Here is a 13,788-nt window from a genome sequence, read left to right on the forward strand (position 1 = left end):
AAAGCAACAAAAGGACAATCTAACGGATAGTGTAGCCGTTCAGCCTATCGATTGATCTTCTATGGATCGTGGAATTTTATTGGACACTTTTAACGGGGTTCAATATCGTGGAGACTCAGGAAGACCCCTTATTACGCAGCACGTTGAGATGATAAGGACTAATGACCCAATCACGTTGGAAAAATCTCCGTATCGCGGATCTTTTGTTACGCAGGTAAAACACACGAATTAAATGAGACCGAGCACATTTCGATTGGAATGCAGGGACACGGATCGCGCCGACAACCCGGACGATAAAAAAAGAGCACGCCGCACGTTAATGCGTACTCTGACTCCGAATTGTAGCTTACATTTGATGATTATTCCCACAAGACCGCGAAGACAAATACATTGGACAGGAATCGTTTAGTTGTGTTAGGTTCGCGTTGTGACGGGGCGGACATACCAGGCGTGCGACGTGGAATGTGTAGAACAGCTCTGGCGCGTACAAGCTCTGTAACCCCTTGCGTGAAACAATGTGTTACACTTGCTAGTAAGGTTGCAGCTCTACCAGAGCTAAATCTTGGACTCTGGGTGGTAGCGTGGCGACCTACGACTCATTTGCTCTCAAATTATCCGAATGCTCCAACACACTCGACATTGAAACTTTTTGACAGTCTACGGGAATAGGCTGCAAAAACAGCTCGTTAATTCATGGCCGATTACTCAGAGACACACGATGACCATGATGGATATATTGAAAACCGAGATGACATTCGATTGAAAGAGACTGGGTCCGATGACATCGCAGATGACGAGAAGGAATATCCACCCACAGCAAAGTTGATTCCTATTCTCATAGGTTTGTGCTTTCAGTCTTTTTGTATCGCACTGGTGAGTTCGATCGAGAAAAGTGATGCTGTGCGAGCTGACCTTCAAGGATAACACCATCCTCGCAACGGCAGTACCGAAAATCACTGAGCAGTTCAATTCCCTCAAGGACCTTTCTTGGTATGCGAGCGCGTATCTATTGACGACATGTGCAGTGACTCTTCCCTTCGGCAAAATTTACACCTACTACTCGACCAAATGGACGTATATGATCGCCCTTGCGCTTTTCGAGATAGGGTCATTGACATGTGCTGTGACACCCAGCTCGAAGGGTCTGATATTGGGAAGGGCCATTGCTGGAATCGGATCGGGTGGGTTGTCCCCAGGCGCTTTGTTAGTGTTGGCCAACAGCTTGCCACTTCACCGACGGGCACTATACTTTGGAATTATTGGCAGTACTAGTGGAATTGCGACGGTGACAGGACCATTGTAAAGCCCATCTTTTCAATAGTGAAGTAACTTTGCTGATGCCGTTATAGATTGGGTGGACTTTTGACTGACAAGGTCAGCTGGAGATGGTGCTTTTACGTTAATCTTCCTCTCGGCGCGATCACTGCGACTTTTATTATGCTTTTCTTCAAAGACTCGCCTACTCAAACCAAACCCGAGCCCGGTAAATTGAACAAACTAAAGAGGATGGACCCAATTGGAATTATCACGTTCATTCCGGCCATTATTTGCATCCTGCTGGCTCTTCAGTGGGGAGGCACTAGATACGAATGGTCCAACGCGCGAATCATCGCACTGTTTGTGCTTTTTGGTGTCTTCGGGTCTACATGGTGCGCCGTTCAAATCTGGAAACAGGAAGAAGCAACGGTTCCGCCTCGACTTCTCAAGAATCGCAATGTTCTTGGCGCCGTAATTCATGCCATGTTCCTGGGAGGGTCATTCTTTGTATTCGGTTACTATGTGAGTCTGCATTATCCTTCAAGCTTTTCAGGCACTGATAAGATAGCTTCCCATCTGGTTTCAAGCTATCAAAGAGGACTCGGCATCAGAGTCCGGAGTCAACAACCTTCCCATGGTCATATCAATGATTGTCTGCTCAGCAGTCGGTGGATTGCTCGTGAATCTCATTGGATATTACACACCCCTAATGTTCTTCGGAAGCGCCCTTTTGACGATTGGATCAGGACTTTGCACCACTTTCAAAGTCAATACTGGGAGCGGTCTATGGATTGCATATCAGATAGTAATAGGCATGGGCGCAGGAGTCGGATTCCAACAGTGCATCAATGCTCTACAAACTGTGCTACCATTACACGACATCCCAGTCGGCATCGCAATTATCACCTTCGCTCAGAGTCTGAGCGGGCGCTGTTCATATCAATCGCTCAAAATGTCTTTCAAAATCGACTTGTCGCCAATTTGAGACAAGTCGCGCCTAATGTCAATCCGGCGGCCATCATTCAAGCTGGGGCAGCGAACCTGGCTGATCGACTTCCGACAGATATTCTCCCAACAGTTCTCTACGCATACAACATCGCCGTCACTCAGACTTTCTTTGTGTCTGTAGCTACCGCCGCACTTTCCTTCATCGGAGCTGGACTCGTGGAGTGGAAGTCCATGAGACGAACCAAGAAATGCGATTGAACTGGATCTGCCAACTTCCACTGAGCATTAAGCCTTAGTCTTGATTCAATTACGGCCTGATACACATCTGCATAAGCATTGCACATTTGGAAATAATCGAGAGATTAACAATGTCAATAGGGGCCGGATAATGATTGAAATTGAGCAAGAAATGCAATATTATCACTTTATTTGAGGTGGCGCGCCACCTATCCCCTGAAACTCGCTAGACGGGAGACTGTCAATCTTTTGTACTTAGCATCACATTGTTCTAAGCTTTCATCAAGATAGTACACAATATCGATGAAATTGCCCCCATTCTTGTATCTTGGTCGACTATCAAGCAGGAATGTTGAAGGTCGCTTTCAGCCAAACTACACGATAATTTATCCTGAGTTCAAGGAACAGGTCGACGGGTCTGCCTATGGCCTACGCCCCTGTTGATACCACTCTGATATGAGTTGTTATATGCTTTATCACTTTTCATTTCCCTCAAATCTTTGATTGACGAGCCGTAAATCCACTTCGATACATCTAGCCCTTCTGACGCATACTTCCTTGAACCAAATTTTGTACGCAGGCATGCAAACTGGCAAGTGAGCAGACTCACTGAAGATGTATGAGGTGGAGTGGCTCTGCGGGAAATTCAAGAACAGGATGTTCCAAGCTTCCACGGATATAGTCATATATTCTCTCTCTCCATCTCTCTCCATCTTTGACAATCAATCATGATTGGAAGAGATCAGTGTCAAATCCATTCAGTATGTATCAGTATACAGTGATCATCCAATCTAATTCAGGCTGTGCCATTTGCTGTGCATATCATACCCGTCTAGTACGTTCGTAGGTTGTCATTCAATATTCATATCATTTTCCTATGGGGCGGAAGTTCGTCTAGGCCGTCGACTGCACGATTTGTCGTCGCAATAAACTGAAAGGGTTCTTTCGTCCAGAAGCATTGTGCTTGAATGCCTCCTCGATTTCATTCAGGGACCTTCCTTTAGTTTCGTGCATGAAAGCCGCACAGACGGCAGCCGTGAGGATTGAACAGCCACCAAACAGAAAGTAAGCTCCAAAAGAGCTCTTGGCCAGTAGAATAGGTGTCGTGAGGGCGACTAAAAAGTTAGCGATCCAGTTTGAAGAATGACCTAGGGTCGTTGCCGATGCACGGGTCCGACTCGGATGAATCTCAGGCACGTAGATCTTGATGCTGACTGCCCATGTCATCGAGTAGATGACGGCAAAAATATAAATGGCAACAATCACCATCCAACGACCAGCTCCAGACGTTCCATGGACGGCGTTTCCAGCGTACAGACCGCCAATCAAGAACATGACGGTGCCCAATCCAACACCGCCATAAATAACACTGCCGCGACGGCCCCATTTGTCCGCGAAAAGCAGTCCAGGAATAGTCACGCAGAAAATCACGAGTGCTGAGATACCAGAGGCAAAGAAGCTCGCTTCTGACGAGGCAAGTCCGGCCTGCTGGAAAAGCAGCGGGGCATACTAGATGTAGATGGAGTGTCAGAAGTTTGTACGGAGAAGTGGGGAATGCGAACATACGTAAAGCACGCCATCAATACCACTGAGCTGCTGCATTCCCATCATGAATACAACAAGAGCCGTGCGCGACCGAACATCCTTGGAGAAAATATCGAGCAGTTTGTCAATGACGTTCGGCTTGGAAACTTCGGTCGTTTCCCGGACCGTCTCCCTGATCTGCGACGTGTTCGTGGGCGCAGCAACCTCTACTCGTTCTGACTGTAATTCGACCTTTTCACGTTCAGCATTGCTCACACCCAGCTTATCCCATGCTTGCTCAGCCTCTTGTCGACGACCATGCAAGATCAACCACCTTGGAGACGGAGGCAGGAGAAAAGAAGTTGCAGCGCATAGAGCCATGGAGAGCGAAGCAAGAAGAATAAATGGTGTACGCCACGAAAGAGATGATTTGATACCCGAACATCCGTAGCAAGTGAAGTACCCAGTCATGATTCCCGCAGTAATCAACAATTGCGGGCCCGTTGTCAGCATGCCTCGCGTGCTCGTAGGTGAAATTTCCGCGATATAGACCACAAGCGTGCCTTCTGAAGTATCAGCCTAATCTGCAAATCTGGCTTTGATATACGTACCTAAAAAGAACCCTTCTCCCACCCCTTCTATGACCCTTCCAGCAATGAACATCCCAAGTGAGATAGCAGCCGCTTCAATAGCAGCTCCAATCCCAAAGATGAAAACACCAATACTAATGCCCTTTGGTCGACCAAGCTTGTCTGCAAGATGACCAGCAAAAAATGAAGAGAGAGCAGCAGGAATCAAGATCGAGGAAACAATAAGTCCGTGAATGGTCGCATTCTGGCTCCCCCCAAATGAAGCCTTGAAATCCTTCATATCGGTGACTGGGCCGATTACACCCGTATCCATTCCAAATAAGATGCCGTTTGCAGAGCATAGCATGCTCGCTAAAACATATGGGGGTGGTTTCTTGAAGTGATTGAGGGCCATTGTAGAGATTAGCCGGTGCCAAGACCTGAATGTTGTGATTATTCGATCTCGTCTTCGACTTTCGGAGCGCACAAAGAACACAACAAGACAGCCCCAACTAACAGACAGAGGAATACAGAGGAATGAGATCCAGGTAAATTCGAACAACAAGAAGAAAGATCCAAATATATTATTCTGTAGACCGAGGGGTCTCTGTGGAAATGGGAAAAAATCTGTTACGATCCCCTCGTCCCCGCACGTGCACAGCACTACTCCACCAGATAACAGCGGAGCACTTTAATGGCCGCCTTATCATCTCGGGTAAATTGCTATGTTGGGTTGCAGGACATGGAATCTCGGCTAAATTACTTTCTTTGTATGATTTGACCACGTATAGATTAATTATGCGAAAGAAATGGGAGATCCTATCGAAATAGCATGATTATGTAGGACTCAAAGGCCTGAGTCTGCACCTAGGAGGATTAAAAGTACACATCGATGGTATGAACTTCGCCTGTAACCCGTACACAACGTAAATAATGGAAGGCTTGACGACCCGAAAGATCAAACCGCCAGACCAGCAGACCCGATGCTCTCAACACGGATGCCAAGCTTGGTCATTTCTGGAATATTGATGATACATCTTCCATCGAATAGCCACTTGGGCGATCTCATCTCTCCGGCAATTTTCTTCCAGTTGACTTGCTGTTTTGGAACATCTTTGTCCACACCAAGATTTGATTCACCGTATGTGATCCCTGATTGACAGTCCGGACAATCGGCAGAGCAATCCGGTTCGGCCTTGAAACGTTCGTGAGATAACACTCTGAGGGGAGAAGATGTGTTTGATGGGGTGGCTTTTTGCGGTTTCTGAGTGACCTTTGCCTGGAGGGTCGGCGGGCTGGCGATCACAGGGGAATTCTTGAATTCAGGGAAATCGGTCACAATCAAGACCGCGTTTGAGTCAGCACAAGCCTCATAGACATCAGAGTAGACCTTCACACAGCCCCCATCCTCGCTGAGAACAGGGGAGCCATAGGGCTGAAGGGCTCGAATCTCATTCTCAATGACAAGACGGTTGCAGCAAGGGTCAAAGATCGCAATCTCGCGCGGGTTTTCGTCTAAAAGCGTCTTGATAATTTCGAGGGCTGGCGCTTCTCGTGTGTCCGACGTGTTGGGCTTGAATGCATAGCCCAGGATACAAATCTTCTTAGTGACGAGTGTGCTATTCAGGTGGCGGATAACTCGAGCAGCAAAGCGATCCCTCTGGTATTCGTTCATCACGTTGACTTGGCGCCAGTAATGTGCGACTTCATCCAGACCCAGGGACTCGGCGATATAGGCCAGACTGGCAATATCCTTCTTGAAGCAAGACCCACCGAATCCAATACCCGCTCGCAGGAAGGACTTGCCTAGACGTGTATCCATTCCGATGGCGGCAGAAACCTCGTTCACTTCGGCACCTGTAGCTTCACAGATTGCCGAAATGCTGTTGATACTGCTCAGGCGCTGAGCGAGCATCGAGTTGGCGACAAGTTTTGCCAATTCCGACGACCAAACGTTGGTTGTGAGAATGCGCGATCGGTCGATCCAAGAAGAGTACACGCCTGCCAGAGACTCTGCTGCGGCGCGACCTTCAGGTGTGGGAGCAGAACCAATAATGATTCGGTCTGGATGGAGCAGATCTTGAACGGCTGTTCCTGCTGCGAGGAATTCGGGGTTTGAGAGGATTTCGAACTGTTCGCCGGGTCTTTGGAGAGAGATCTGCCGATCATGAGCTTCGATGGAATTTAGAACGAGTGCAGACAACATACCATCTCTTGGATCATCTGTGCTGTTCTACAAGGTACCGTTGACTTCTCGACAATAATCGTGTTGTTCTTTGCATGACGAACGACTTCCGCTGCTACGGCTTCAAAGGATGTCATATCAGTTGCGCTACCTTTGCCTGTGCCGCGCATTTTTGTCGGGGTGTTTACTGCAATAAACACGACATCGGAGTCTTGGATGCACTGAGATACATCAGTGGAAAAGAAAAGATTTGGCGATCGTGCCCCAAGGTCTGACGTGTCTTGAGCTTCGACAGGTTTCTTGTCATCCGGACCGTGTAAACCATCGCGCGCGATACGAACAATCTCGCTGAGGCCCGGTTCGTAGATGGGAAGATGGCGCGAGTTCCATCTTCTGATCCGACGGTCATCTCTATCGACCACCGTGACCTTGACGTGTGGGTTCTTGTATGCGACGATGGCAGCGGTTGGTCCACCTACATACCCAGCACCAACAACACAGATGCTTCGAATGGCTTTCGCAGGCACCCTATGTGTGGTATCTCTGTCCATCATGGGGGAGACCTTCTCGGATGATTTGTCTGCTTCATCGTTGCTATCGTCAAGACCTGGGCTACCAGATCGACTTCTGTCTGGTGTGGTTGGCACAGTCGAGATGTCTCCTGGGACATTCGATACCGAGTCAGCTGCATAGCTAGACAAGGACATTCTGTTTCTGGAGTGAGCCCCTGAGGGAAAAAAAAAGATTGACAAGATAAATAAGTGAAACTAAAAGTCGAAATGCGGAGTTCTAATATGAGTACTCCGCAGCCTCAAGCCTCCGAGGGGGAGATTGCGTATTATCGAACTTGATTTATCTGAACGCCACACGAATTCGGACCATTGAGAGATTTGGAGAATATCGAGGATAATCAATGAAATTTAATGCAACCCAAGCTCGGCGAAACCGCCGGTCGACATAACAAAAATCAGCTTAAATTGATTCAAGCCTGATTTCACGACTTGGAAATACAGACCTGTATTATCCATGCGACTTGGCTTAGTGGGGCATGCTCACAGTCGGCAATGTCCCTATGTAATGATGTATTGGATGTATGGGAGAATTCACGAACTGACGTCGTTTCTGCTGACCACCCTTGTCAATCTCGCAATCAGAGAATTTATCACTCAGTTCAGAAGTGGACAACATCAGTTCTATCATTTATGCCTGACCTTTCGCGAATATCGTGTCTGACGGTCTTTAATCGACCAGTGAGTGGCATCGCGGATGTCATGTATGCAAGCTGTAAACGAATACGCATTGTTGAGTGATGTCCGTACCATCTCCCGAACAGGTACCGTCCCGCCCGAACCCGAGTCGTACTCGTATGTATCCGTGGATAAGAAAAGGGGGTCCTCGTGCGTTCTGCTTTTGAACGGTCCCAAGATTTTGCAGTCGTAATTTACTTTTCCCTGATCTTCGCTCGGATCGTTCCAGCCGATCCCGGCCATCCGAGTTCATGCGATCGGCAAACCTCACTTCTACACCTCTACACTTGGACTATAGAAGCAACCATCCTTACGCGGCCGTCTCTAGGTAAAAAGTTGCTGTGGCATATATGGGGGTTCCAATACAATTTTTGGCCCCCTCGCTAACGTCTTATCAATCTTGAATCCGCACTTGGCGCATGGACGCGTTGTTGACCGCGCTGACACTAGCGCTGCCAAGCCACATTTCAACCAGTCGAGTTGCCATACACTGCAACCCTGAGCGGCTGAGGCTGGGGCAAAGAGTCTGAGCTCTGGAAAGGGGGGCCTGAAAATGGGGTTTCTTAGGAGGATGCACGAGGCGCAGACTAAACCTACGATTGGCGCAGGGGTTCAGTCGCGATTCATCGGTAAGTTTTTGGCCCCCGAATATTCAGAGCAAGTGGTCAGGCGAGTGTCGATCAGCCCTACAGTCCAGTGGTGGGGGGGGGCAAGCCTTGCCCGACGCCTAGTCTTTGATGCTCTCCCCCCCCCCCTCCCCCTCGGGAACTTGCATCTGGGCGGTTATGACTATTTACAGACATACCGTCCTTAAGAACCTGAGACAAGGCCCCTTCAGTCTCCCCCAGATTTGGATCCACTTTAATTTATAACCGGAAGCTCCGGCTTTGACGATATCTTGGGTGGAGGGTGGAATTGCACCATAGTAGCCTCTGACCCCACTGTTGCTTTATTGCGAATGAATTAGCAGGACTGGTCAATGGCCCCCTTCCTGAAACCAGTTTTGAAGTGGTGTCTCAGCCACCCCACCACATTCCTGTGGCCGGGACCTATCTATTCGGGTGCTGAAGGGGTGGAAAGCACAGACTATCTCCGTATGCTGACAGCTCCACTTCGGCTATGATGGTGATCCGCTCGTTTTCTCTGCGAAACCGAAGCCTTGCAGTATTGTTCGGAAAGACGTGTTCAAAGAAATTGGCAGCCTAGTGGGAATTCTTGGCAAGCTGTAGGCAACATGGCGTATACGACAGCTAAGACTGCCCCGAAGGAGCCCGCAGGAATGTGTAAAAAATACTGAAATATGAGTGAAAGATACGATGGATCTTGATTAGGATACAACCGGATCCGTCATCCAATTTGGGTATCCATTTCATTCTAGCGCTAGATAAACTAGATGATTTGACCCCCTTCTGGACTATTTGAAATTAATGTAAGACACCAGTAGAGGCTTGCACGGTAAAATGACGTGTGGATGAAATCTATTACTATATGTTACAAGCATTAAGACTACGCCGAAGCTACCCGCTTCTTGGAATCCAACTCCACTTTGCTGAAGAATGCACAACCAGCCAACACCAAGGATATACCGAGCCCATTCAGAATGTTAATGGAAAAATCACCGAAAATCACAATACCCAGCGCAAGCGTGACAGCTTGTTTGAGATTGCCACAAACGGTAATGGTAAGAGCTCCAGCGAGTCGGTTCGTCTGGAAACTCGAGACGTTCAGCACAAATGCAAGACAACCGTTGCCAAGAACGAAGAGAACAGTCGCAATGATCGCAAAAGCGGAGGCATTCTCCGTCCGCTCAGCCATGGCCTTGGAGACCAACGGAAGCTCCCCAGCAATAACCGCGAAGACGAACGACTGAACCGCTGCAAGGGGCGACATTCGGAAAAGTAGCTCCATGGAGGGAAGGGCAAGAGAGCCGGTCATTAGACGATTGGTGGTCACAGTCTACATACATATTAGTTTCGGCATACGTCATCACAACACCCAGTAGCCCTACCTTGACTGCCGCCAATATAACACCTCCAATTGTGACCAATAGACCGAGGATTGTGTAATTATAGTCGCCCGCGGTACACATTCCAGCACCAACCACGATCGGAACCAAAGATAGATACGTTGCCGTGGCATAGGATCGAGAAAACCAAATTCGGTAGATCAGAACGGTGAATAGTGGCACGGTGTTGCGGATAATCTGGAAGAATGCTAAGGAAACAAGCGACCTGAAAATGTGAGTAAAGGCTCAACTCCAATATGTGAGATGGAATGGCGTCATACAATGATAAATTTGACATGGCAATGTTCGATGTGAAGAGCACAGAAAATGCACCCAGAATGAGGTGCTCCCTCAGACTGAGTTTTGAGAGCTTAAAGTACCCCATTTTCAACATGACGGGTGTCCCAAGTGCGGAGACAGATGTGTGGAGGGAGGTTAGGAGCCATGGAGCTTTGAACTATTCACATTATTAGCAGAAGCAAGCTTGAAGCTTTTTGAGTCAATTCTCACCGATCCTAAAATAAATTTATTATAGATAGTCAGGGCCATGCTGAGTCCAAAGTACGCCGTGAGCCAGATGGCCTTCAATGTGGTGGGCGTTTGGTATTCGGGTTCGACATCTTTGTTGGTTTGATTAACTTTCGTATTGGCCTCGAGATCATCGATCTCGCTGGTAGATTGCGCGTCATCATTGCTGAGCAGAGCAAGCTCTGATTCTTCCCGTTCTTCACTCCTGCGACTCATTCTGGGGAGTCTATAATCGATCTGATCTGTGGCGCACGAGGTGCGAGGTAGGGGGTAATGAGAGAAGGATCCAAAGGCCTAAAAGTATTAACCACCGATTTGACCGCCAGGACAGATCTTTAACCTGCACAAGACACATGAGAAAAATACGCGCCAGCGCACAAGTGACATAAATAATACAGGTCGTTTTGCATCGGTCGTAATCGTACGGGACCCACCGAGTTGCGAAAAATCTCAAAAATAGATAGCCCAATCACTTGGCAGTCCGTCAGCAAATGCCATTTAATGTAATGATCGCGCCACTAGCTTTAGTTTGGACCCAATACCGAACGCCCGAACGCCCGTGGCGTCCGAGAGCCGGCCTAATCACGGTCACGTAGCGCCAAAGGAAACATTGCACACGACAATCAGACAGCCAAAAGGGCGAGGTCTTTAGCCTGCTATTCAATTACGGCCCTGACAGCCAGATATTGGAATACCGCGACCCTAGACGCAGGGTCCAGGCGGTGCAACCCGACACGCATAGCGTGACTCGTCGATCCGGAAATTGCACAGTCTCTTCCCTCCTAGCTCCCAAAGGTGGCAGAGAAATCTGGAAACTCTTTTGCGCTCGGAGTGAAAGGCAGTATGCAATCACCGAGGCGCTGGCAATGGGCCGGCCTTGCTGGATTTCTTATAATTGCTTTTATCGCCTTGATTCAATATGGATTGCCGGTCGCCCGGCAACCGATTCCAGTATCTCTTGACTTCAACGCAACGGCCGCGGTTGAGAATTCGACAATAACCTTAGACTCAGCAAAAGCATCGCCTGGCACATCGCGATTCCATCTTTTGATACCAGCTACCGGGTCTAACCATCAACTATGCCGAACTGTTGCTTCCGCTACCATTCTTGGGTATCCTGTACCCGTTTTCAACGGCTGGAAGAAAGAGGGCGATCTGGACGCGTCCAAGACTCATTTAGCCAAAGTTCGCAATGTCATGCTCTACTTAGAGAGTCTCCCAGCCTCTTCCGACGATGATCTGGTCCTCATGATCGATGGTCTCGATGTTACCTTCCAGCTACCCCCAGATGTCTTGATCGAGCGATACTTCGCCATCAACAAGGCGGCAAGCGCGCAAATAGCGGCGCGATTTGGTAATGAATATATCGAGAGTCTTTCGCCCGCTGACGCACCTCGACAAACGATTCTTTTTGGCCCCGAGAAAGTCTGCTATCCCACCGACTGGGCTCGGGTAGGATGCTGGGCAAATACCCAAAACATCGGCATTCCCAACGGTGCCTTCGGACCCGATGACGGGCAGCTCAGCCACAACTTGCCCCGATGGCTCAATTCTGGCACTATCATGGGACCCGTGGGGGATATGCGTCGCCTCTTCGCAGCGACCCTGGATCGTATCAAGGAGTTCTATGACCCGAATCAGGATTTCAGCGACTCTGACCAGAAGTATATGAGCGATGTATGGGTGTGCAAGAATATTATCGATCGGTGAAAGAATTTGAGCTTTTCTTCCACGGCGATGTTGATCCAAAGCACGTTGTGCCGCCCGGCGGGCCTAACAAAGTGGTCCCTCCTTACGCGCGAGATCAATCCAAAGAGCTGCACGTTGGAGTTGATTATCGATCTGGTCTCTTTCAGACCAACGCCGGCTCGGAACATGTCGTCGAATTTCTCACCTACAACGAGACCGGGGCCAGCAATACCACCTCGGCAGCAAGGGTAACTCGCAACATCAGCGAAGCCCCAAACTTCACACCCTTCAAGATCCAACTACCTGCCAACGTGGCCAGATCGATTACTGCATTATTCAAATCGATCGCTCATGCCGTGGATCCCATCCCCAGCGTTAGCGAACTCCGCCTTGGAACAAACATCGTAACCAGCAACATCTACGGCATGTACCATTGGACAGGGGACAAAGATGACATGGACACCCTGTGGCAGAAAATGTGGTTTTACCCTTACGTGCGACCGCTATTTAATGCAGCAGTTGCAGCGATGAAGGCCGGCCAACCCATTGGTGTCGCGGATGATCGTACATGGGTATCTGCTCACAAGCTTGCTCCAAATTCTACCGGTATCGAAGGTACTCAGGCTGCTGGAGCCTGGGCTGATATAGATGGAGGTTGGCTTGGGTGGGAAGAGCTTTGTGGGAATTATGAAGTTGAGGTATTTGGCGCACCTGAGTCTTCGAAGGTATTTGGCGCACCCGAGACTACGGAGGGTTGAGCCTCACAGGGTTGCATATTCTTGTACATTTCAATATTGTGTAATTAAAAAGACTTAGAAGTACTCTTCTATCAGGATACTGGATATAAGCATTTCGCACCACTAGGAAACGTGCAATCACCTCGTTTTTGCAACCACCAATCTGATGCCAGGGCTCTGACAGCAGCCGTTGCTCTTTGAAAGTCGTGTGTTTTTGGTTGCTTTCATGACAGCTCGCCGAAACTCATTGACTTCTAAACTCACTGGGTTGTGTCCATATTTCTCCGAGCTCTTTTGTGAGGCAGCTCTTTTGTGAGGCAGCTCTTTTGTGAGGCAGCTCTTTTGTGAGGCAGCTCTTTTGTGAGGCAGCTCTTTTGTGAGGCAGCTCTTTTGTGAGGCATTTATCATATCAAAAGGCACTTGCGACAAGACTCCAAAGATCTCTTCATCATTTTCCCTCAATACCTGAATTGAAAACTTTCGCCTACGACGAAAGTTTCCGTTATATTTCTTCTTTGTCTAAACGTACTCTTCTTGACTCGATCCAATGAACACTGCCGCTGAATATGACAATGCCTCACCGTGTAGTAAATTTGGTCTGGACCGAAGAGGCAACATTTGACCACTGGAGGCCTGTCTATTTTCTGTGTTCGCCCAATCCAATGAAGGATGAGAAGCCTTTCTATCACCGATGACTTATAAGTCTTCACTAGCAAGCCCGGCAGTTGAGAACAGCTCCGATCCTCGAGCAACGTCTGAATCTATTGATATCGGACATACGGGAAAGTGATTCAAATGTTTAAGTGGCCGCAAGTCTCTAAAGAGTGACTGAACCGGAAACGATGATCATGATCAAGCATCT

The 13,788-nt window shown here is 48.5% G+C and overlaps 5 protein-coding genes across 5 annotated transcripts; 2 read left to right on the forward strand and 3 right to left on the reverse strand.

Annotated features, from left to right (window-relative positions):
* Nucleotides 1–693: 693 nt before the first annotated feature.
* On the forward strand, nt 694–2,463 carry N7477_009073 (MDR family MFS transporter; the record flags this gene model as incomplete). The annotated part of the gene is made up of 5 exons (XM_056970734.1): nt 694–873; nt 920–1,299; nt 1,350–1,779; nt 1,826–2,097; nt 2,145–2,463. 5 exons carry the CDS (start codon nt 694–696, stop codon nt 2,461–2,463), a joined length of 1,581 nt encoding a protein of 526 aa, XP_056817713.1.
* An 873-nt stretch (nt 2,464–3,336) lies between these two features.
* On the reverse strand, nt 3,337–4,950 carry N7477_009074 (putative MFS sugar transporter; the record flags this gene model as incomplete). The annotated part of the gene is made up of 3 exons (XM_056970735.1): nt 3,337–3,951; nt 4,009–4,532; nt 4,578–4,950. 3 exons carry the CDS (start codon nt 4,948–4,950, stop codon nt 3,337–3,339), a joined length of 1,512 nt encoding a protein of 503 aa, XP_056817714.1.
* A 543-nt stretch (nt 4,951–5,493) lies between these two features.
* Nucleotides 5,494–7,427, reverse strand: N7477_009075 (UDP-glucose 6-dehydrogenase; the record flags this gene model as incomplete). The annotated part of the gene is made up of 2 exons (XM_056970736.1): nt 5,494–6,693; nt 6,744–7,427. 2 exons carry the CDS (start codon nt 7,425–7,427, stop codon nt 5,494–5,496), a joined length of 1,884 nt encoding a protein of 627 aa, XP_056817715.1.
* Nucleotides 7,428–9,473: 2,046 nt separating this feature from the next.
* N7477_009076 (uncharacterized protein) lies at nt 9,474–10,716 on the reverse strand (the record flags this gene model as incomplete). The annotated part of the gene is made up of 4 exons (XM_056970737.1): nt 9,474–9,923; nt 9,976–10,198; nt 10,254–10,429; nt 10,483–10,716. The coding sequence occupies 4 exons, from the start codon at nt 10,714–10,716 to the stop codon at nt 9,474–9,476; spliced, it is 1,083 nt and encodes a 360-aa protein (XP_056817716.1).
* A 627-nt stretch (nt 10,717–11,343) lies between these two features.
* Nucleotides 11,344–12,947, forward strand: N7477_009077 (glycosyltransferase domain-containing protein; the record flags this gene model as incomplete). Its single annotated transcript, XM_056970738.1, has 2 exons — nt 11,344–12,177; nt 12,222–12,947. 2 exons carry the CDS (start codon nt 11,344–11,346, stop codon nt 12,945–12,947), a joined length of 1,560 nt encoding a protein of 519 aa, XP_056817717.1.
* Between the last annotated feature and the right edge of the window lie 841 nt (nt 12,948–13,788).

This window comes from Penicillium maclennaniae (genome assembly GCF_028827695.1).
Source record: "Penicillium maclennaniae strain IBT 15551 chromosome Unknown utg000008l:1.0-3552695.0:1.0-3555053.0, whole genome shotgun sequence".
Classification (NCBI taxonomy): domain Eukaryota; kingdom Fungi; phylum Ascomycota; class Eurotiomycetes; order Eurotiales; family Aspergillaceae; genus Penicillium; species Penicillium maclennaniae.